The sequence below is a fragment of the Plecotus auritus genome (genome assembly GCF_963455305.1).
Source record: "Plecotus auritus genome assembly, chromosome: 5".
NCBI classification, from domain to species: Eukaryota; Metazoa; Chordata; class Mammalia; order Chiroptera; family Vespertilionidae; genus Plecotus; species Plecotus auritus.
The window spans coordinates 83678076-83703168 of NC_137776.1; the positions used below are offsets into that span (position 1 = coordinate 83678076).

The 25093-nt window shown below is 42.8% G+C and overlaps 1 protein-coding gene across 2 annotated transcripts in view; it reads left to right on the forward strand.

The window, feature by feature from the left end:
* Nucleotides 1–25093, forward strand: part of NCKAP5 (NCK associated protein 5) — a gene marked incomplete at its 3' end in the record, with an annotated part of 888017 nt that overhangs the window by 683753 nt on the left and 179171 nt on the right. For both annotated transcript variants that reach the window (XM_080669006.1, XM_080669007.1), the window contains exon 9: nt 6322–6441. In XM_080669006.1, coding sequence (XP_080525132.1) covers nt 6322–6441 — 120 coding nt within the window. The remainder of the gene's footprint in view (nt 1–6321; nt 6442–25093) is intronic.

Below are 25093 nucleotides of genomic sequence, written 5' to 3' on the forward strand. Positions count from 1 at the left end.
CTTGAACAGACCTTTGCCACAGAGCTATATGTAAGGAAGCTGGAGATGCAGTCTTTAATCTGGAAATGTGCCCCCTGAAAATGTATTGACATATTATTGTGGAAGAAGGGGAGAAAACAGATATTAAAGAACAGTTTACGCTTTCTGTCACAACCTATGTGAATGCCTTTCTTTTTTCAAAGGCTTTAATTTCTCAGTGGCCACCCTCCTGGTAGAAGCTCTGTGCTCATTTAATTACACTCCCAGGACAGAGCGAGCACTGTGTGTGCCCTCTGAAAGATTTCTCACACCTGGCTGTTCTAACGGTGCTCCAGGAAGGAGACAAGGAAACTGTCTGGTACAATATTATGGGAAGTGGGACTCTCCATGTTAACCACAAAAAATAGCTGCACAAACCCAATCTACTTGGTGCAGTTAGCAGTCAGACACAGAAGGGCATGTTACCGGGAGAGAGCGTGCCTCAGAGACAGCATCAGCAGGAGATCCAGGGCACCTGCAATCCCAAAAGAATCATGTTCCGCAGAAGCGTGTGCCTCCTGGTTTTTATAGGGACTGTAAAACTGCCGCAAAAAATGACTAGAACTTCTTTAAGAGCACAATATAGGAAATAAAATGTCTCCAACATGCACATGAGAAAACTAATTCTAAACAGGATGTACCTTTTAAAGAGGACCAGTCAAAACAGAAATCTTGAGAGATTTATCCAAGTCACAAAAATAATCCTGGAGATGAAATTATAGTCATATAGTCATAACTCTTCAGGTTTAGAATATGTCACTTGTCATGGCACAAAGGCAAGTCTGCCCTGGTGTCAGCTCTTCTCTGGGCACCCAAAAGAGCAGTTTTCATGACAAACCCTGCATGGCCTGGGTGAGTATCCCAGAGTGTGCTTCTGGTCACAATAGTAATAGGAGAAATTATTTCCATGGACGGATCAGTTTCAATTAAATATAAAATATTGTTCTAGTCAACTAATTGAATTTCTCTCAAAACTCTGTGGATTCCCTAAGAGAGCAGATTGTACCTTCGTTAGCTCCATGGTGCTCAAGTGACAGTAATAAACACAGCTCACTTCCATTTATGACTCCAAAGCATAGGTTCAATTCTGCAAGTGCAATGAAATCAATAATCGGGCTAAACCCCTATTTTGTCTGCAATACATTTTATCTTCATTAAGTCAGTTACACTCACTGAAAATGTAACTCTCCAGGTTCTTCAATTTGTGTGTGTGTGTGTGTGTGTGTTTTACCACTGACACCAAACTTAAAAGAAAAGCAATTTTCCCTGCAGCTATTTTTCAGCATATCAACACCTCAGACTAATCTGCATGTTTTAGGGCAGCCAGATAGTTCTAGGGCATTTTTTTCTTCACCATTCTAGAATAATGCTCCCTTATCCTGACTCTAGCAATACAGCCATCCAGGTAGAAGCAGAACACAACTTGGTAGCTTGAAACCAAGAGAACTTCAAACCCCTACGTGTTGTGTTTCCGATCCGCTGGTCTAGCAATGGTGTGTGTAGCCTCTGGTTCCTCAAAGAGGGTGTGTTTATATAGGGTTTGGCGAAAGTAGGTTTATAGTTGTGAGTACATGAAACACAGAGTTTATTCTTGTATTATGATGTGTTAATTATGGTATTATTTTCCATCTGAACAACTGTGTTTACTGTGCACTGACAAGGAGTCACACCCCATGTCCCGCACTTTAAATGCACTGAATCAGTCTGTTCTCCCTGCAAGCCCTGTGAGATTGAACTAAGAGAGCAGTTTGCCCACAGTTCTAATGGCAGAAGTGGCATAGCCCATGCTTTAACCCACAGTTGATTGTGCTGACCCCATGCGTTTGCCCTCTACACCATTCAGCCTCCATGATCCCAGTCAGTCACTTGTTTCCCACTGTAGCTCAGCAGGCAGAGGAAATGCTATGAAAAGCCATGGATGTATCAAAACCCAACCACTAGTTATGATCGCAGGGAATAAAACAAAAGAGCAAGGTAGCCAACAGATTTCTTAAAACTCCTGGAAGCAGGGCCAGGCCTCACCAGCAAGAACATCCAGGATCTGCCACGTGGGGAGTCATGGCTGCTATGCATTGGCAGTCACGCTTTCTCAGCATCAGTCTTAATTTGGACTGAAGAATTTCACAATTGCCAGGGACCTTAGGGAGCATACAGTCCCGAGATCGCCAACTAGCTTTGGTAATGGGCTCGATTCACTCTAATTACATGAACTGGTTCGCCGTCACCCAGACTTCAAATGTGTAATCCAAGTGTCTGTAGGATGAAGGCTCACACTCTGTCGTCTGCCCGGAACCTCACCACTTCCTACTGATTAGAGCTGGCCTGACTAGCTCACACACTCACTGACCTGCCTTGCCTTTTAAGGGCAGTTGTTCATGTGGAGGTTCGTGATCCTTGGTTAGTCTGAAATTGGCCAGCCCTTTCCTGAAATGGCTTTTCTTTTTTTTCCAGAAGTCTTAGAATCATCCAAAGGGAAAGGGAAGTATTCATGACAACCACTCCCCAGAGGAGAGGCTGGGGGTGTGGTGTCCGCTCTGGGAAGGATTTGGTGGCACTTCACAAGCCGTCCCAGGAAGCAGCGGGACATTCCTTCTCTCCAAAGCCTGGTTTTGTGCAGTAGCTCAGGTTACAGGGGAGAAGCCGGGCTCCACCAGCAAAAGTAATTTCCTCAAGGTCACGTGGGCCCAGAGCCCAGGCCCCTTACCTCCCAACCGAAGGGATTCGTCTGTGATAGCTTACCAGTGTAATTTCATTTTTATGTGAAAAATAAGATTTACATAGTTTTCATCAATCGTCTAGTGATAATGTCGGTGAATATCCTGCTCCAAAGCAATCAGCATGTTCTTAAATTTACCTCAGCAGGGAGCCAGGTAATGGTTTTGCTCTAAATGTTGGAGCAACTGTTCTCCGTAGGTATGTACAGCAGTGAATCTGCATCTCAATCCCAGTGCAGGCGGAGCTGTCAATGTGCTCATGGTCCAGGGAAGTCATGACTTGGGATTATTAAGGTGCACAGAGGCCTTTGGGATCAGTGTGCCCCACTGCTCAGTTTATTTTGCCCTCACACTCAGCTGTAATTCCTTACTCTCAGTTGCTGGTGACATACAGGTTGCAAGGAAAACAGGCCTGGCTGTTCTCTTGAACCCAAGACCATTATACTTTCTTACATGAGATTAAATCAAGCCAAATCTTTGGCATTATTTCCCACTGACATATTGTGTCTCCTTTTTTATTTTAGAAGACACAACCCTCTAGTTTCAATGGGGTCCTCTTGAGGCCTGAGACACACGTGGGAGTCATGGGAAAAGCAGGGCTGCGGGAGAGGGCAGGCGGTCCTGCGCCTGTGGTGAGCCACGCCCCCAGACAACAGTGTCTAACAGAGGAGTCACTTAATTATAATGTTTCATTGGAAGGGTAGTCTCGTTCTGGCCTCTGTAAGTGACAGGGTCCAAACAGTAGCTGTTGTACCTGCCCGAAAGAGGCCATGTGCTCCTTTACGGCGGTTCTCATTGTGGGCACAGGGGAAGCAGCCAGCCAGCTGATGCCCCGCCTGGCTTGCACTGCCAAGGTCAGAGAGATAGTTTTTCTTTCTCTCTTTCCATCTCTCGGTCTGGCTCTGTCTGTAAATGTGCACATGGACGCACGTGCATGGTTTAGATTAGTTTCCTGCGATGACAGCTGTCTGGCCTAAGTTACTGTCTATGGCTTGACTGAAGAGAACAAAAATATTTAAAAGAATAACACAGGCAATTCTTTTATGTCTGGGAGTTGTCAGTGCAGCTCACTGGTGTGTATCAGTGGCTGAAAGATCACTGTCACATCCCGGAAGCCCCCACGTCCCCTCTGCCCTGTACTGGTCTGGATGAGCCAAGGAACGAACAGTTCTCCAGGTCGATAAATTGTGCTCCTGCTAATGGACTCCTATCACCTTCAGTCGTAGTGCTGGGCACTTCTACAAAACCTCTCTATAGAGTATATTGATTTCTTTATTTCCTTCTTCTTACTTTTATTTTATTTTTTACCCATTTGAAGGCTCTTCCAAGTTATTCTCAGCTTTGCTGCTAGAAATTGCTGATAGTATTCCTTGCAGGTCTGCTTTCTTCTTGCAAATGCACATTTTGTAAGCTCCTGTCCCCACAGCTTCTCCTGCGAATGAGAACGAGTGTGTTTCCCACCTAACTGGTGCTATAAATATTTATTTACCTCCCAGTCAAGTTTTATTAATTACTTAATTAGCGATAGTAACAACAATTAGTGTTTGGGAGCAGGACGTGTAATATACATGCTAAGAACAAGCATTAGCACTAATGAGACAAAGAGGCTGAATTCTAAATAAAGAAAATAAATTTAGCCTTTTAATTCGAACTGTGCCTAGGCCCCCAAAATGGCATCTGGCAAGTGGCAGGTGTGTTCACGCGCATGTGCACACACACATAGCCCTGCCCCTGCCTTGGATGGCTACCTTCCTAGACCTGGCACCCAGGTGCCTCATCTGAACATGACCTTTCTTTGCTCTGGTCTGCATCTGTAGGCAGCCATCAGTTGCAAGCATCCTGTGCATAAGCTCCACCCATTTACTGAAAAGGTGATGAGAGTGGAAGCTGTGCAGTGAGCCACACCTGCACCTGCTCCTTTGCACCCTGTAAGGATGAACAGCATGGAGATGGTGATGGCTCCTCAGGCAAAGTCCAGAAGGTGGATCTCTCTACCTTCACACTTAGGTTGGCACAAGGTTGTGGAACAGGCCCACTCACGCCTGTGACTCCGGCTTAGACCCTGGGAGTCAGCCATTGACCAGAGCTCTCTGTTGCTTACGGAGCCCTCAGTGAAACCTGGAGCTGCCCCGCGTCAGAATTCGGAGATGGACAAACTAAAAGAGTTGAGAAACTTTAACTCTCTTGATCACACCATCTCTAGAGAAGAGGATTTGTCGTCATCATCCCCTTTAACCAAATAATCACAGAAACTCATTAAGCTCCGACTACATGTGATTCTGTGCTAGGTAGGAGAGATTAAGAGTGTAAGAACAATATGCTTACACTGTTGTTTATTTGACTATCTTCTGAGACTTGCCTTTTGAGGAATGTGCCATCTAATTGACAAGACAAGTCTAGAGCATGAAAGATTAAATCAGTTCAAAGTTGCATATGCTCAATCTCATGTAAGAGGCAGTGAGGGGTCACTGGAGCTCCAAAGAAAGCAGTCTTTGAGGGCACTGGGTAAGAGTGTCAGAGGGGAGCCAGCTAGAATTGAATTGGATGTCACTTAGAGCCAGACTTGGCCCGAGAAAGAGGCGGATGAGAAGGGAATGTGGTTGTGGCAGAGGGAAGGCTTTCGAGAACAATAGACAGACCCATATTCTGTGCATGGTAAGAACAGAAACCTTTTTTAAAAAATCATGAAATAGTGAAAGTTAAAGGTCAAAAATGTAGAGGAGCCAGTGTTTGAAGAACCTTGAATTGGGGAGTTATTCTAGTCTCTCTTGAGCCCCATCAAAGAGAGTGTAGACACTTAAGTACTGTTAGTGTTTATATGGCATGTCCATCTGGAAGGCAGATCCCTGGTGGGCCTCAGAGAATCCCAAGGTTCCTGTGTCGGCTCCCCTCTTGACAGCGGGAAAGGCTGCGGTGGTGTCTGCGCCATTCCGGGTGCTGCTCCCAAGGATGACAATGTGCAGTTACTCTACTTTCCCAGCCCCAGCACCAAAACCCCCAGATTTAGAAATCCTCTAGTTCAGAGACTGGGCAAGTTTCCTGTGGTCTTTTCAAGCCCTCGCTTCATTCTTGCTTCACCCACACACTAAATGCATCACCGACTCTATTAGCCGCAGCGCTGAGAATTTCAGCTCTTCCACAAACGGCGGGGAAAGGCTCCATCAAAAGTGATAGTTTCTTTAGTTCATCAAATCTCTATTCACTGCAAAAACATTATTGTCCTTGTGGTTTGTGCTTTATGATTGCTTTTATGGAGACAATGAAAAGGCAAACTATACAGGTGGAAACTTAAATTGACTTTATATCGCTGAGGTTTACCATCTTCAAAAATAGCATGCTAGATTAATGCATTTCTGATTTCAAGGTGCTTTTATAAAAAAAAAAAAAAAGTGGTTTTCCCTGCACACAATAATTCTATCAGACAATGGGCTGTGGAAGAAAACACTGTGTGATTTATTTCTGGGGGCTTTGAAGAACAAAAAGATTCTTTTTTACTAATGTGTCTGAAATATCAGGTAAAATATGGTTCCGATATGGTAAGGTATGTTTCAGTTATAGACTTTTATCACTTTCAATGTGTTTGTTGTAGGATCTAAGGGAGGAATGTGTAAAGTTGAAAACAAGAGTGTTCGATTTGGAACAACAGAACCGAACGTTAAGTATACTGTTCCAGCAGCGACTCAGGCCAGCCTCTGACCTGCTCCTCCAGGTATGTGTTTTTGTGGAAAACAATCTTTGCTACTGAAATGCTATTGACAAGGGGTTACTTATGTTCAAAAGTTAATGCTATCTCCATGGGAAAACCATATTATGTCATTAAAATTAAATGTCTTTCAAATTTCTGACTTTTTAAAGCTACATTTAAAGAAATGCATCAACAAATAATAAATGGTGAAAGGAACAGTCAGAAGGAGTCCTCTAGTAAATTAAACAAAATCATGGAATGGAGTCAGGAAATAATTGACTACTTGGGGGACTGGTATTAGTATTCTTGTATTTCATAATAAACAAGGAACAGTTTTAAGTAATGCCTGGGGTTTATTTTTCTCCTCTCTCTCTCTCATTCCTCCTCATAATATAAGACTCCCTATATTCCACTTCAGCATTTTACAGGTTCTCTTTGTCTAAATGCTCCCACCAAACTCTTCTGTTACTTACTTTTATAGCATGTAAAGTCATACAAAGTCAAACTGTTACTATTATCCAAGGAGAGCTCTCCCTATTCCCACCTGTGGCGGTGGTAGTGGGCTTCTTGCAGTGTCACAAGAAAAAGAATTTATGAGACTCATGGGCAAGGATGAGATATTGTAGAAATCTTCATTTCTGTGGAATTAAACCCCTGAGTTTCCAAGGTTCCATTTCCCTTCACCTGCCGAAGAGAAAGCCCAGCTGTGCCTTTAGCAGAGGTAGGATTAAAGCTGTTGCCCAGAGTTCCCATTCCATGTTGGGGAACAATCCAGGCCAGCATCAGGCTAGCTTAGATTGTGTTTCCAGCTGCAGTCCATCAGTCCATTGCATGCAGGGTCCATGGCCATGGGCCGTGCGACTTCCAGGAACACAGGCAAATACAAGAGAGCAACAAGAGCCAAGAGCCCAGAGAGTGAGCTCCTTTGTCTGGTGGATTATGTAATCCCAAATTTTCACAGGCTTGCACTGGCCACACCCCTTCATCACTGTGGATGCATCCATCTTCCCTTTGTTGGACCCTTTCCCCCAGTGATTTGCAGGAAATGGACCTGTGATGCCCTGGGGAGTGTGAAATTGCAGCTTCCTGGTGAAGCTGCCCACATGGCCATGCTTATAATGTCGGGCCTTTCCCAGTCCCAGCACCAAAATGCCCCAAGGGATTAAGAAATCCTCTAGTTCAGAGGCTGGGCAAGTTTCCAGTGGCCTTTTCAAGCCCTCACTTCATTCTGTTTCACCCACACTAAATGCATCACTGACTTTTTGTCCTTTCCTATGCTATATAATAAAAGCCTAATATGCAAATCGACAGAACGGTGGAATGACCGGTCGGCTGGGGGCAGGGCCAGCAAGTGGGCAGCAGCGCCAGGCCAGCCAAGGTGGGTGCCAGCGGGCAGAGGGAGGGGACTGCAATCAGGGAGCAGTGGTGACCAGCAGTGGTGAAGGGGCAATTGGGGGGTGGGGCCAGCTGCTCACTGGCCTGTGCATCCCCCATTCAGCCCGCAGGTCACCTCCCACAGAGGGAGGCCAGACTGTGGCTTAGGTCTACTCCCCAAGAGGGCACAGGCCGGGCTGAGGGACCACCCCCCCCCCACCCAGTGCATGAACAAACATTCATGCACCGGCCCTCTAGTTATTAATAACTAGCTAATTACAAAGGTATCAAAACTATCAGCTGATTTTGACAAATTTCTCAAGAATATATTTGACTGCAGGAAGACACATGAACTAGCAAAGGGGCCTGGAGGGCTGATCTTTGCTGTTTGCTATTTTTTTAACCCTATTAATAGGCATATTTGCTCAAACAAGTTCCATAAGCCTTGTTCAGAGCATTCTGAGTCTTGGCTAGCAAAGAGTGGGGCAATGTACATTAATTTACAAAGAATAACCCCCAGCTGCCTGATCTAATTGGCTGAGAGGAAAAAATAAAGACAGGGGTATCCTCTAAACTACCCTGTCCAGCACTGTAGACACTATTGAAATCGAAATTAAACTAAAATGAAATTCCTATGTCAAACTAGCCATATTTCAAGTGTTGAAAAGCCACATTTGATCAGTGGCTACTGTACTTGGCAGTGTATTTATAGGACATTTCCATCATCTTAGAAAATTCTACAGGACAGCACTTTTTCAGATGATTGAGCTAGGGTTGCTAATTTACCCTCTGAACTTTGGCATAAACATCTTTCCTGGACTCCTCAGGAAAATGATAAAAAAATTGCAGTTCATTTCAGAGAAAGAAAGATGTTCAGTAAAGCTGAGCATCAAATGTAATTTCCCCCCCCCAAATTAAAATAAAACACTCTCTGAATTGTAAAATAGATCTCATCTCTTAAATCAATTTCCTCTCTTCTTTATCTGTTAGAGCATAATTCATAATTTATGGCTCAAAATTGTGTGGAAAAAATCATTATCTCTTTGGTTTCCTAGTCGGACTACAATAAATGTTGGTCATAGAGAATCTTGCATCTGTAAAAACTTGGTATTTCTTTTTCTCTCTCATAATCAAGATCCTATATTATAATTATTTTTAACAACTGCTGCTGCATGTTCATTAATTTTTCTGCTTTTCCTGTTTTAACTTGAAGCTTTTCTGGAACAATGTTTTTTTGTACTCCCTGTGTCTGAGTCATGATGGTTTGTTTCAATAGTCAAGACGAGTGCCATAGGTATTTAAGCTTTTTCATTGGCCAATACAAATTTCTTACATTCATATCCAAATGGCAGGGGAAGGTGTGCATGCTCAGAGTAGAACTCAGTGTTTATTCTTTGGGTGTTCTCAGCCCACACACTCCGTATTCCTCCCCAAGAAATCCTCACTTCCAGGAGCCATTCTCATGTAAAGGATGAATATTAATAGTTCTGTGAGGAAGAATGATAGAAAGTGTGGTGCCTGCCCTCTCATACCATACAGCTCACAGTCATAGACAACGTTGCTGGCTTTTCAGGTGGTCTGTTCAGTATTTGACTCATGACTCTTTATTTTCTGGTGGTACAAATACATATGGAGCACTGGCTAAGGGAAAAGCAGCCAGAGCTTGCTTTGTGCTCTGTCATTACCTGTTGAGTGGAATTATGAATAAATGACACAAATTTATTCTACAAGTTGGGGAGCTATTTTGCATACCCCAAAGAGAATGTGATGCCTCCAACTCCCCTTCTGTATTTTCCTGATTAATGTGGATGCTTCGGAATTGCAGCCCAGTCTGCCTGAGGGTGTGGCTGGTGGATGCGGCAAATTCAGCACTGTGCCTGGTCCCAAATATTAGAGATTGTATAGCTTCTGTCCACAGACTGAAGAGGTTTCTAAGTCATTTTCTGCAAATGTTAGACAACTGCATTAGTGGTCACCTGCTATATACAACCTAATGGTCCTCCATAATCCGATGTAGCCACCTACAGAGAAACAGACAGAAGATGGTGAACGAAACCATTGTGAGTTTAGTAGATACATTGTAAATGGTGGAAAAGAAAATAATTTATAAGAAGCAGCATATTTTTTGTCCCTAAAAAATACAGAAAAAGAGATTGCATGGATATTATTAAGCAACTCTTGTAGGAAGAACAAAAAGGGATAGTTCTAAAGATTAGTTGACAGATTCTGGGAAATTTTCAAAGGGAACCAACCAGGTCCATGAGGGGAAACAAAAAGAGCCTACCCTGAAAATTAAAATCCTTAGAATGGCAATAAGCTTCTCTGTTGATTCCAATTTTCAGAATGATATCTCTGGGACTGTGTGTAGTAACAAATATGATTAAGAGGGCCCTTTATATGGAAATCAAAAATTTAAGCTAAATTCTAAAGAATAGAGAAGCCAGAATCACAAAGGAAATCTAAAAGTAATATCTTAATGGAACTAAATTTATTTTAACCTACTGGCCAGATGAACCAATTCTCACCACTTCCTCTTATCTATAATAATAAAAGCGTAATATGCTAATTAGACTAGGAGACCTTCCAGGAGACCTTCCCGACTTTCTTCCTGACAAAGCCATGGTGGCGTGTCCGAGGTAGAGATGGTGAGGGGCCAAGAGGGGAGGGTAGTTGTGAGTGACCAGGCCAGGATGGGACGGCAGTTGTGGGTGATCAGGTCGGTGGGGGGGGGGGGCGTTGGGGGTGATCAGGCTGGCAGGGGGGGGTAGTTGGGGGTGAGCAGGCCTTCAGGGGGGGCCAGTTGGGGGCAAGCAGGCCATCAGTGGGGGTCAGTTGGGCGTAATCAGGCTGGTGGGGGGGTAGTTGGGGTGAGCAGGCTGGCAGGGGGCAGTTGGGGGTGAGCAGGCTGGCGGGGGGGGAATTGGGGGTGATCAGGATGGCAGGGGGGCAGTTGGGGGCAAGCAGGTTGATGGGGGGGTAGTTGGGGGCAGGGAAGTTGGGGGCGAGCAGGCCGGTAGGCAGAGTGGTTAGGGGCAATCAGGCAGGCAGGCAGGTGAGTGGTTAGGAGCCAGCAGTCCCAGATTACGAGAGGGATGTCTGACTGCCGTTTTCGCCCAATTCCACAAGGATCGGGCCTAAACCGGCAGTCGGACATCCCCTGAGGGGTCCCAGATTAGAGAGGGTGCAGGCCGGGCTGAGGGACACCCCCCACAAATTTCTTGCACCGGGCCACTAGTAAATCATATAATTGTGTGGGTTTTTCAGATATAAGTGTACTTACTTCTCTTACAAGTTGAGTTGAATGTTCACTGAATGAATTGTATTTGTAACTCAGTATGTTTATGCCAGTAGTACATGTCATGGTAATTATGTGTTTTTAACTACTATATAAATCAATGAAATATGATGTGAAAAGAACTGTTTCTATAAAACAAAGTTGAGTGCTTCAAAAGTAGCTAGGAAGGGAAGTCACTAAAAATAAATGTTCATGATCAAATGAAATATACTAGTAGGTGTCTAACAGTAAAACAATATGGGAAACAGGAAATACTTACTGTGTTACATATAGAGGTATTCTGCATGCAAATTGCCTCCCAGGTGCCTTTAAATTCTTGTCCCACTGTTAAAAACAAAAACACAAACTAGAAATCAGACACAATGCTTTAAGCATGTGTTTGGTGAAAAAACAAAAACAAAAAAACAAAACCACACAATTATTGAAGGACTCTAATATTAGGTTCCTTAGGCAAAGAAGCGTATTTGGCCTTACCAAATGCTATTTAACAAATGCATTGTGCTTATCATATATCAGATACTATTCTATAATCTCTACAGTGTTCGCCCATTTATTCTCCATTAAGATTCTATGAGGTAGAAACTATCACTGTACGCATTTTACAATGGGGAAATGGGCACAGGGAAGCTAAGTCACCAGCTGGTAATTGACAGAGAGGGGATTTAAATCCATGGTCAGGCTCAAGTTCTTCCCTTTACCTCCTTTCTGCATGCCTTCAGCATGAAACACGGATGGACAGGGGGACATTTTTCTGATTCCGCACTGACGTGTTGATTAACTGGCCCACCTGTGCTCGAGTCAGATCAGAGGGCTTCTGCAGCACAGTTGTAATAAGGAGCCTGCCATTTTCACACATGTCTGAAAGGCTCTTGATTTGTGGCACCCAAGAATGTCCCCTCCTGTGTGTTCTGCTTTTGTCTTGTTTTGGATACCTGCGTTATCATTACCTTGATAGGACATCATTTTCGTATTTTCTGCCTTACTCACTTTTTTCTTTTTCTTTTTATCTGATATATCAAAGAGTCCTAGTACCCATGTCCTTAGGCCAAAATAAAAAGAAAACAATGTTATAATGTAGATTATTCACACAAACAGTTGAAAATCTGACAGCTTAGAACCAAAGTGTAAAAACTTGCTGTCACTTCTTAGCATGCTGGCTTTTTGTTTGCTAGTGTTTTGTTTTATATTATTTTAGATGAGATGAGTGGATTTGAAAAGTCTACTGGTGCTTCTGATTATTTTTTCCTACACCCAGTCTTTATTTTCAGAGTACAAATCTATCTTATTTGGCCACATGACACAATCCCCTCTCCACCTGTCCTCAAGCACCAATCCTGCCACCACCTCTCAGGGGCCTCCCAGGTCAGTGAGGTTCCCCCTTAACTTTCCCCTGCGAAGCTCCTGTGTAATTTATGACCCGTGCCACACAATTAAGCAGCTCCTGGTCCAGTATGGAATCATGGAACCTTCATCTCTCGTGGTGGAGATCATGCAGGGCAAGCCCTGGCACTAGGGATTTCATGTTACATTTTCATTTCGCCTACATAGTCATCGTCTTGAGGGCAAGACTGTGAATGGGGTTTTGACCTTTCAAGATGTGACCACTGTTCATAACACATATTCAGTGTCTACTTGTTGATGGCTTAGTACTTACATGCTTGCATTTTTTAATTTTAATTTAATGTTATGTGTTGGGGGATATTTCCTTTTCTTTTTGTTTGACTTTGTATGCAACAATCTCATTACCTTCATGCTTTTTCTTTCAGTTTGGAGGTATAATTGACATGCAACATTGTGTATGTTTAAGGTGTACTACATAATGATTTGTACATATATTGATCACCACAATAAGTTTAGTTAACATCCAGCACCTCACATAGTTATAATTTTTTTCTTGTGATGAGAGCTTTTATGATCTATTCTCTTAGATTTCAAATATACAGCATGATATTGTTAACTGTAGTCACCATGTTGTACATTATATCTCCAGAACTAATCTACACTAATAAAAGAGAAACAAGCAAATTGACCGTACCTCCACTATGCCCACAAGCCACGCCCACCAGCCAATCAGGAGCGAGTATGCAAGTTAACCCAACCAAGATGGCGGCAGCCACAGAGCTGGAGCAAGCAGGAGGCTTGGGTTGTCCCAGCAATGGAGGAAGCCAAGCTTCCTACCCGCCCTGCCTGGCCCTGGCCTCCACTCAAGGCTACAAAGTTTCAATTATAGAAGATAAATAAATCTCAGATACTTGCTTCCAGCTGGCTCTGGCCTCCGCTCAAGGAGGCGCTGAAAAAAAAAAAAAAGAAAAGAAAAGAAAAAAAGGAGGGTCTGGGAGCTTGGGTCGCGGGGGGATGATCAGGCCAGGATGGGATGGCAGTTGTGGGTGATCAGGCTGGTGGGGGGCGGGGCCATTGGGGGTAAGCAGACCAGCAGGGGGGCTAGTTAGGGGTGAGCAGGCCATCAGTGGGGGTCAGTTGGAGGTGATCAGGACAGCGGGAGGGCAGTTTGGAGTGAGCAGGCCAGCAGGGGGCAGTTGGGGGCAAGCAGGCCAGTGGGGAGGAAAAGAGGGGGCAAGCAGGCCAGCAGGGGGGGGGGGCAGTAAGGGGGTGAGCAGGCTGGCATGGGGCGAGCAGGCCAGCAGTGGGGGCAGTTGGGGGTGAGCAGGCTGGCAGGCAGAGTGGTTAGGGGCAATCAGGCAGTCAGGCAGGCAGGTGAGCAGCTGGAGACAGCAGTCCCGGATGGTGAGAGAGATGTTCGACTGCCGATTTAGGCCCAATCCCTGTAAACCGGCAATAGGACATCCTTTGAGGGGTCCCAGATTGGAGAGGGTGCAGGCCAGGCTGAAGAACACCTGCCCCCGTGCACGAATTTCGTGCACCAGGCCACTAGTTTATGTTATAAATGGAAGTTGGTACCTTGGATCAACTTTGTCAGTTTCCCTGACCCCACCATTACATGCCTCTGGCTACCACCAATCTATTCTCTGCTTCTAGGAGTTTGTTTTGTGTAGATTCTACATATAAGTGAGATCATACAATAATCACGTTTCTCTAACTTATTCTACTTAGCATTATATATGCAGTATATTACAATTTTTTTGTCCATTCACCCATTTTTGGATTGTTTCCATGTCCTGGCTATCCTGTATAATAAAGATCTAATATGACAACCTTCCAGATGAAGCTGGGGCTGCGAGGGCTGGCCAGGGCTGTGAGGGGCTGCAAGGGGCTGTGAGGGGCTGCGAGGGCCAAGCCCCTTGCACGAATTTCATTGTAAATAATGCTGCAATAAATATGAAGGTACAGAAGATATCTCTTCTTTGAGGTAGTCATTTTATTTTATTTCCAAGTGGAATTGCTGGATCATGGTAGTTTTATTGTAAGTTTTTGAGGGACCTCCATACATGTGTTCCACAGTGGTTGCACCAATTATATTCACACCTACGGTGCAGGAGGGTTTCTTTTCTCCACATCATCTCTAACACTTATATCTATTGTAATTTTTATGATAGCCATTTTAACAGATGTGAGGTGATGTTGTATTGTGGTTTTGATTTGAATTTCCCTGATGATTAGTGATGTTGAGCATCTTTTCATATGTCTGTTGGCCATCTGTATGTCCTCTTTGAAGAAATGTCTATTCAGGTTGTCTGCCTATTTTTTAATGGGATTGTTTTTTGATATTGAATTGAATGAATTTCTTACATGTTTTGATATTCATACCTTATCAGATATGTGGTCTCTCATTCAGTAGGTTGCCTTTTTAAAAAATATATTTTTTTTATTAATTTCAGAGAGGAAGGGAGAGGGAGAAAGATAGAAACATCAATGATGAGAGAGAATCATTGATCAGCTGCCTCCTGCATGCCCCACACTGGGGATGGAGACCACAACCCAGGCCTGTGCCCAGACCTGGAATGAAACTGCAACCTCCTGGTTCATAGGTCAATGCTCAACCACTGAGCCATGCCAGTTGGGCAGTAAGTTACCTTTTATTTTGTTGATGGTTCCCTTAGCTGTGCAGATGACTTTTAGTCTTATGTATTCTCTTTGGTTTATTTTTTTAATATGTTGCTTGTGCCTTAGGTATCATACCCATGACAAGGAGTTTTTTCTCTATATATTCTAGGAGTTGCATGTTTTCAGGTTTTATGTTTAAGTCTTCAAGCCATTTTGAGTTAATTCTTGTGAGTGGTGTGAAATAGTGGTTTAGTTTCATTCTTTTACATGTGAATATACAATTTTCCAAACATCATTTATTGAAGAGACTGTCTTTTCTCCATTCAGTATTCTAGTCCAATATTAGTTGGCCATATGTGTTTGTGTTTATTTCTGCGCTCTTGATTCCATTCCAATGGTCAATGTGTTTGTTTTTATTCCAATACCATACCGTTTGATTACTATAGCCTTGTAATATAGTTTGAAATAAAGAAGTATGATGCCTCCAGATTTGTTCTTTCTCAGGATTGCTTTCACTATTCAAGGTATTTTGTGGCTGTAAATAAATTTTAGGATTGTTGTTTAATTCAGTAAAATATGTTATCAATAAAGATTGAATTGTGTCTGTAGATTGATTTGGGTGCCATGAATATTTTAACATTAACTCTTTCACTTCATGAACATAAGATATCTTTCCATTTATCTGTGTCAGCTTCAGTTTCTTTCATCAGTGTCTTATAGTTTTCAGCGTAAAAATATTTTACCTCCTTGGTTACAATTATTCAAATTACTTTACTATTTTATTATTCTGTTATAAATGGGGTTGTTTATTTTTTTTTCCAGTTTATTTGTCAGTGTATGGAAATGCTAGTTATTTTTTTATGTTGGTTTTGTATCCTGCAACTGTACTGAATTTATGATTAGATCAAACAGTCTATGGTGAAGTGCTTAGTATTTCTATATATATTAAATTATGTCATTTACTGGTTTCTTTCAAAATTGGATTCTACTTTTTTTTTTCTTTCCTGATTGCTCTAGCTAGGACTTTCAGTACTATGTTGAATAGAAGTAGTCTTGTTCCCAATCTTAGAAGAAAAGCTTTTATCTTTTCACCATTGAGTATGATGTTACCTGTGGGCTTATCATATATGGCCTTCATTATGTTGAGGTATAGTTCTTCTATACACAATTTTTAAGAGTTTTATAATAAATATGTACATTTTGTCAAATGTTTTTTCTACATCTTTTGAGATGACTATATGATTTTTATCTTTTACTAGAGGCCCAGTGCATGAAATTCGTTAATGGTGCGGGGGGAGGGGTCCCTCAGCCAGACCTACGCCCTTGGGGGATGTCCAGCTGCCAGTTTAGGGGATCAGGCCTAAACCAGCAGTTGGACAGCCCTCTCACAATCCTGAATGCTGCATGCACCAGTGACCATACTTTTCATACAGGTGAAAGGCATCTTGCTGTTGTATGGGCAGCTACATTTTTTTGCCCTGATTATAAAGAGTAGTACATAACATGATCCTTCTGAGGCAGTAGTACCATTTTTCCCATCTTATGGGTGGAAAAACTGAAGCAGAGAGAAGTTAAGTAATTGGCTTTGTCACGCAGTTATATTAGTAAGTGTCAGAATCAGGGCTGACTACAAAATGTGCAAGTCAGAGTTCATGCATATCATCACTACATCATCCTGTTTTTTCAGTGTTACAGTAGCCTTACCAGGTTTTAATTTTTAAATATAGGGTAGTATAGGCCTGGCCGGCAATCAGGGCCAATCTGTGGAGCGACCGGTGGGCGGGGTGATTGGGGGACCCCCCGCTGGCACCTGCCTTGGCTGGTGGCCTGGCACCACCCACTGGCCGGCCTCACCCCCTAATCACCGCCCACCCCCTGATTGCCGCCTCTGGTTGCCTCCCTCTGGATGGGGTGGCGGAGGTGGGGGGGGTGCAGATGCTCAGTGCAGGAGTTGTTCAGATCCACTTTCCATATAGATTTTCTGTCTGATCATTATTGAGAGTGGGGTATTAATGTCTCCTGCGTTGAGCATCCCTGGTGGTCAGTGCACATCATAGCGACCAGTTGTTCCTCCAGTCATTCCACAGTTTTGTCAATTTGCATGTTAGGGTTATATTATATAGGATTCTGTTATTGTAATGTACCACATTAACTGGTTTGTGAATGTTAAACCATCCTTTCATATCAGGGATGAATTCCAATTGATCATAATGTATGAGCCTTTTTATGGTGCTGTTGAAGTCAGCATGCTAGTAATTTGTTTATTTTTTTTTTTTGCATTTATATTTATTAGGGATATTGGACTGTAGTGTTCTTTCTTTTTTTTTTCTTTTTCTTTTTTTTAGTGCCCATATCTGCCTGTGTGTCAGGGTAATGCTGGCCTAATAAAATGAATTTGGGAATATTTCTTCCTATTCAAATTTTTGGAAGAGTTTGAGAAGATGGGCATTACCTTTTCTTTAAATTTTTAGTAAAAGTCACCATTGAAACCACCTGGTCCTGGGCTTTCCTTTGTTGGAAGGCTTAGGATTATTAATTCAATATCTTTACTTATTATTGGTCTGTTCAAATTCTCTATATCTTCCTAATTCAGTTTTGGGAGATTCCATGTTTCTAGAAATTTTTCCATTTCTTCTAATTTGTCCAATTTGTTGGTATATAATTGTTCATAGTAGTCTCTTATGAGCCTTTGTATTTCTGTGGTATCAGTTTAATGTCTCCTCTTTTATTTATCATTTTATTTATTTGGGTCCTCTCAATTTTTTTCTTGGTTAGTCTAGCTAAAGGTTTGTCAGTTTTGCTTATCTTTGCAAAGAAGCAAGTCTTTAGTTTTGTTAAACTTTCTGTTGTTTTCTTGATATGCATTTTGTTTATTTCTGCTTTGATTTTTATGCTTTGGCCTATTTTAATCTGCATTTGTTATTTTTATTCTAAATCCTTGAGGTGTCACGTTAGTTTATTTAAGATCTTTCTTTTTTTGTGCTGTAAGTACTTATCTGTATAAACTTCCCTTTTTAGAACTGATTTTGCTATGTCTCATAAGTTTGGGTATGTTGTTTTTTAAATTTTCATTTGTTTCAAGATACATTTTTATTTCTCTTTGATTTTTTTTATTGATCCCTTGGTAGTTCAGGAGTGCATTATTTAATTTTCATGTATTTGTGAATTTTCCAGTTTGCCTCCTGTTATTGATTTCTACTTTCATATTATTGTAGTCAGGTTAAAAAAATGTACTTGATATGGTTTTAGTGCTCTATCCTAAAAGATATTCTATGTGTATTTGAGGAAAATGTATATTGTTGGGTGAAATATTCTGTATGTGTCTGTTAGGTCTATCTGGTTTATAGTGTTGTTCAAATCCACTTTCCATATAGATTCTTTGTCTGATCATTATTGTGAGTGGGGTATTAATGTCTCCAACTATTATTGTATTGCTATTTATTTCTCCTGTTTCTTCTATTACTATTTGATTTTAAGTGCCCCAATGTTGGGTGCATAAATATTTACATTTGTCATATATTCTTGATAGATTGACCCTTTATCATTATGTAATGACCTTCTTTGTCTCTTGGTCATTTTAGCTTAAAGTCTATTTTATCTGCTATAAGTGCAGCTACCCATTTGCTTAAAATGTCTTTTTTTATCCCTTTACTCTCAGTCGGTGAGTCTTTAAAGCTAATGTGAGTGTCTTTTAAGCAGTGTAGCATTAGATTATTTAAAATACATCCAGCCATTCTGTGTCTTTGGCTTGAAGAATTTAATCCATTTATATTTAACTTAATTATTGGTAGGTGAGGACTTATGCCATTGTGCTCATTGTTTTCTGGTTGTGTTGTAGATCCTTTGTTCTTTGCCTCTTATCTTACAGTTTTCTTTTGTGATTTGATGACATTTGTAGCAGTATGTTTACTTGTTTATCATAATCTTTTGAGTAACTACTACAGACTTTTCCTTTATGGTTACTATGAAGCTTTCATATCTCATATTTATAACATCCTTGTCGGAGCACAGCTCCTTCTCTGCTAGGGGTTGTATCCCCGCAGATGCCCGCAGTGGATTAAGACATGAGAAGTCGTAGGCATATAAAAGAGACGTTATTGCAGACCAAGTAGCCATTGCTAACAAGGAGCCATCAGACAAAACAGTTCTTCAAAGTAGCCCCACAAAGCAGCCTCACACTGGCTGGTCAGTAACACATCTTTATACCAATTCAAACAAAAGAGGCTTCTTGCGAATAGTGACATCAGTATTTGGGTTATAGGAAGGTACGCCTGCACAGTGCATACAGTAAAACTGCTGTGTCATTGCCTTTGCACATGTGTCTGGCAAACTGGCCTTGAACATCCAGTGTACTCTGATTAGGGTTCCCATAATCCTATTTCAAGATGACAACTTTACTTAAGTAGCATATATAAACTTTACATTTTCTGTCTTCTTCCTCACATTTTAGGTTATTGATATTATAATTTTTATAAAATTTTATAAAAGTATATATTTTATACTGTGTATTCAATAATAAATTCTTATAATTATAGTTTTTTAATACTTTAAAGTTAAACTAGAATTGTAATTGAACCACCATTATAATATTAGAGAATCTAACTTTGACTCTGTATTTACTATTACCAATGAGTTTTATATGTACACTTATATGTTTTTATGATATTAATAAGCATTTTTTATTCCATATAGAAGAATGCCCTATAGCATTTCTTATAAAGCAGGTCTAGTGGTAATGAACTCCCTTAGCTTTTGTCTGTTCCGGAATGTCAATCTCTCCTCATTTCTGGTATTCCCGGTTGTGCATTTAAACAAAACTTTAAAAAGTCTTCCGGTCTTTATACATTTGTTTCAGCAGAGACAATTCTTCACCATAATATATATTATTTCTTTTGATTGTGTATCACAAGTCCCATAGGCTTTCTTTACTCTTTCTCATTCTTTTTTTCTTTTTGCTCCAAAGACTGGATAACCTCAAATGACCTGTCTTCTAATTCACTGACTCATTCTTCTGGTTGGTCAAGTCTAATATGAAGTTCTCTGTTGAATTCTTCAGTTTAGTCACTATATTCTTCAGGTCTAGGATTTCTGTTGAATGTTTTTTTCTTGTTGTTGTTGTTGAACTTCTCATTTTATTCTAATTTTACTTACTTGCCTGTTTATGTGTCCTTGTAGTTATCTAAAGTTCTTTAAGAGTATTTATTATTCAGACTTCTTGGTTGGACAGTTGTCTATCTCTTTAGGGTCAATTAATGAGCTTTTTTAGGGTTTTTTTGATAGTTTTGATAATCATGTTCACCTGATTCTTCATGATCCTTGATTCTTTGTGTTGCTATCTGCACATTTTAGTAAGCAGCTTCTTCTTCCAGACATTACATATTCACTCCACAGAGGCCGTCCTCCTCCAGTAGCTCAGCTGGAGGCTCTGGACCACTCGCCTGGAAGCATTGTTGGGCAAGTGGAACTTGCTATTGTGGTCTCTGTCTGGGCAAGGCCATTGCCTGAGATCTGTGTTTGGGGGGGTACTACCAGTTGGGAAATAGTTAGATAGGACTGCTGGCTTGGTTCCTTGCCCAAGCAGAGCAGTGGGAAGGGCTTCACATGTGCCCAGATTGACTGGTCAGTCTTCCTAGTCAGGCGCCATACTCAGCCATTGGATGAAACGGCACATTTGCTTCCTTCTCCGGGCAGGGCCATAGAGCAGGCTCCATAGCCAAGACGGCTCCCTGACTGGGGACCAGAGTCAGGCACAGCTGTCCACTGAGCTCTATGTTCATACAAGAAGCCAAGACCACTGACTCAACTCTGTAGATGGGCAGAGCCACTAGCTAGATTCTTTGCTTGCTGTTATAAGTGGGCCACACAGCCTCCTGGGTGCTCTGGTCAGGAGAGATAGAGCAACACTCACCAGTAGACAAGGCCAGGATCCCATTTCCCTGCCCAGCTGGTGCAACAGAGCAGGCCTCAAGGCCAGAAAAGCTTGCTGGCTGGGGACCTGAATCAGGCAGAACCGTGCACTGAGTTTCCTGGTCCATGTGGCCACCAACTGGGCTCTGTAGATGGACAGAGTGTTGGGGCTGACCAGCAGACCCTGAGCAATGGATGAATAGATTACTCTGACACAACGTTTGCTGTGAAAGAGAGGGCTAAGGGACTGGCTAAAAGAACTAGACAGCCTAGATCAGTGGTTTGCAAACTGCGGCTCGGGAGCCGCGGTTTGCCGCTCTGTTGACTAATGAGTTTGCCGACCACTGGCCTAGATCGCCTGCCTCATTAGGCTTTTATTGTAACAGCAGTTTGAGATAAAGTTTATCTTCTAGATACAATCAGTAGGATAAGTAATCTTGGGAGGGCACATGTGTTTGCAGTGCCCTTTAAGCAAGGATACCTAAAGATTAAGTATAAAGGTTCCAATAAACACCCAGAGGTCTGCATGTGCACAGACTTGTTTGGAAAGGTCAGGAATAATTAGGGGCGCTGCCTTCGGTACTTCCCTAAGTCAGAATTCCGATAAACAGGGTGGGCAGCCTTCCCCTTCCGCACACTTCCCTTTTCTCGGAATGGCCCCCTTGCAAACTTTCCAACCAAGTCTCATGCTTCCCCACAGACAGGGCTGTTGGCCAGGTTCTCTGATCAAGAGCAGCTATAAGCTACACAGCTTTCTGGATACTCAGGCTAGGTTTCCTAGTCAGGCGCAGCTAGGCATTACTCCAACAGTAGGTGGAGATACAGATTTGTTTCCTGGCCCATGCAGGGAGGCAAACTTGTGCCAAAACCAACATGGCTCATTCTCTGGGGACCCAAATCAGGTGGAACTGTGCATCAAGTAACCTGGGCAGATGGAGTCACCAGCTTGGCTCTGTAGGTGGGACAGCCATTGCCTGGAATCTCTACTCCGGTGCTGCTGGAAGGAGAAACCTGCTCTGCCCAAATCTAGATTCCAGTTGCTGCCCCCTTCTCTATTCCAATGCAATGGCTAATATCAAGCCCCAGAGAGTTGCCCTGCAGTCCCCATGGCACAGGACCCATGTGGACCTCCTAGGAAGTGACCTGCAGTGCTGGAGAAGCTAGGTGTCTGCCTTGGGCTCTTTTCCCCACTAGAGAAACCATAGGCCCTGTGGGCCCTCTCATTGTGGCACTGTGCCACCCTGAGGAAGGGGTGACAGGTCAGTGTTGCTGTTCCTGTTACCCTCCTAATGTTGTCCTTCCCCGTCTCTGTGATCCCATCCCACGTCCTGGGATATTCACAGTGGGGTCTTATTTATGGGTAGTTGCCAGTTGGTCTTTTTATGAGGGGGACTGAAATCGGAAATGACCTGGGTCACCATCTTAATGACAACACCATTAAGGGAAATATTTCTTATTGCAGTAAGATTATAATCTTTGGTTTAAGACCATGCCTTTTTCTGTCCACTTATGTGTATTTTTTAATCAATCCCCTGTCCTACATGCCCAATTTATATTATCATTCCTTTTACTTCCGAAAAGCAGATCTTAGTCATGTGCACTCTTTGCCACCTTAGAGCTTGCCATTTCATAATGAACAGAGCCACATAGAACTACCTAGAATTGATCAATTAAACAACCAACTTGAAGGCATCTTCTTTAGGGTAGGTGGTTATTCAGATAAATTGGAAAATATCAACCATATTCAACATCTTTAAATGCATATGTTTTGCTTTTTAAAAGGTCTACACCTCTGCCTTTGGGGTATTTTCAAAATATATACAGTTGGAGTGAGATGAAAAGAAAAAATCATTAAGAGTTCACTGGAATATCTGGCGAGCAATAAGGGAAGAGCAGGTGAGAAAGTGAGGATCAGGTGAGGGATGGGGCAATGCTTTGAGGTCTAGTAATGGAAACTTTTCCTTCTGATTGATCAGTGCTCAGTGCCTCCCTGGAGCCACAAGGTAAAAAGTCAAGAGAAGAGCCAACAAAATGCACCCAAGTGTAGGGCAGCTCCCTGACTCCCCACACTGCTAGGATGTAGGTTTGCCTTAAAGTTTCTGAAATGGATGAGCTTGACCCTGACCCATGCCAGCTATGGAGGTGGCCCCAGCTGTGCCCTGCAGACCTGGTGTCTCATTCAGAAGGACCGCAGAGCAGCAGGAGGAGCAGGGAGTGACGTCTCAGTGTGCTGAGTGACACCAGGCCAGGAGGGCGGGGCCACTCGGCAGTGCTGTGCCATCCTGCAGGATCACGCACCTGTCCCACATGGGAACATATGAGGAATGTGCAGCAGGGATCCTCGCTCCTGCAATAAGCACCGGAAAGGACAGTAACCTGTCTGTGGCACAGGAAGTTAGCTTCTCTCAGAGGGCGGGGCACATTCTGAAAGGTCACAGGACTCCTGCAGGGCAGGGCTTTCAATGATGAGATGCCCTGCTTGAGGCGGTTTGGGATCAAGTGAGAGCAGAAAAGGTGTGAAAGAATCTTCAGGGTTATGGCAAGTCAAGATTTCCCCTTCATAGTGTACCCTCCACGGTCTCCTTTTTCTTTGTTGATTGACACAAATCCTGTACTCTTGCCAAGCAGAAATGCCTTCACTCACAGAACATGGCCTGGGTTTTCCTTTATTCCATTCTGTATGGTGTTTCTCGGTTCAGAATGGGCTCCACTCCCACCACCCCACCCTGCCACTCCTCTTCATGCAGTTAACATGTTTGGAGCACTGGGATTCAATGGTGAATGCATTTCCACAGAAGCTGTGGTTTGCAAGTGCCCTGGAGGACATGAGATGCTGTAGGGGCAGCGTGGGGAGGGCCAGCCATGCTGGGTCAGGAGGTTGGGGAAGGGCTAACAGAGGAACTAAGGCCTCAGTGTGAGTCTAGGCAAGTTAATAGGAGTTTATCAGGCGGGCAGGGGGAGAATCAATGCAAGGCAGAAGAAATAGCCTGTGCAGAGATGCAGAGGCATGAGAAAGCCTCTCCCTGCCTTCCAGTCCTATTTCTAAATCCATATGCTTTGAAAGTTCTGCCAGAGTAAAAATACTCGTCCTCAGCCTCCTACCACACCATGCTCCCTGGGTCTCAGCCTGTATTGTGTGTCACTTAGCAAGTGTGCTAGTTCTTTTTTCATGCCTGCTTCTTCTTCCTTCCCAATGCAATTGAAGGTGGTTTCCCTTCCTTCCTTCCTTCCTTCCTTCCTTCCTTCCTTCCTTCCTTCCTTCCTTCCTTCCTTCTCTTTCTTCCTTCCTTCCTTCTCTTTCTTCCTTCCTTCCTTCTCTTTCTTTCTTTCTTTCTTTCTTTCTTTCTTTCTTTCTTTCTTTCTTTCTTTTGTCTTTCTCTCTCTCTTTCTCTCTCTCTTGCTCTTTCTCTCTTTCTTTCTATTAGACCCAGGCTCACCAGTCCATGCATCATGATGAAATGCTGTGTTATGTTGTGCTTCCTATCAGCATTATTATCGAGGGCACACATGGTCTGTTTGAGGTCAGGGTGTGGTTCCCACTCTCCACTTGCTTGCTTTGGCATTTATTCTCATAGGGACAAGGGCCTTGCTTATTGACCTTTGAGTCTTTCAATACAGAAATGGAACAAATGTGAGCCTCGGTAAATGTCGAGTGAATTAATGATGGAGTGAACCTCTGGGACGTGTAGAAGAGCTTGCCAACAGAGGGCATGGAAGGACATAGCTCCATAAGGGGGTAAAGAAGAGAAGGGCTTGGGAGCAGTCCTTAGGCACTGCGTGCCTAGGAGAAGGCAGGCTTTGAAATATTGCCTAGATAAGTTGAGATGACCCGAGGAACTTACCTCTCCTTTTTAATGAACCACAGTTGTTGTTTGTTTGGTTTTGCTTCAGTTTTTGTTTTATCTCTTCTTGTTGCCAGTGAGACAGATGTGGTTCCATCTTGGAATTTTCCATTCCCTGTAGCTGCAGAGAATAGTGTTACAGAGATACCCTTTAGCTGAGGGGCTGATATTTCCACACTGTTTCGTGGGGATGGGTTTTTAACTCTCCCATGCCAATCCCCTACCCAAACACTGAGTTATTTAATGGGAGACACCTTTCTTCTTATTCTTTGTTTCCTCCCCAAACTAGATAGTT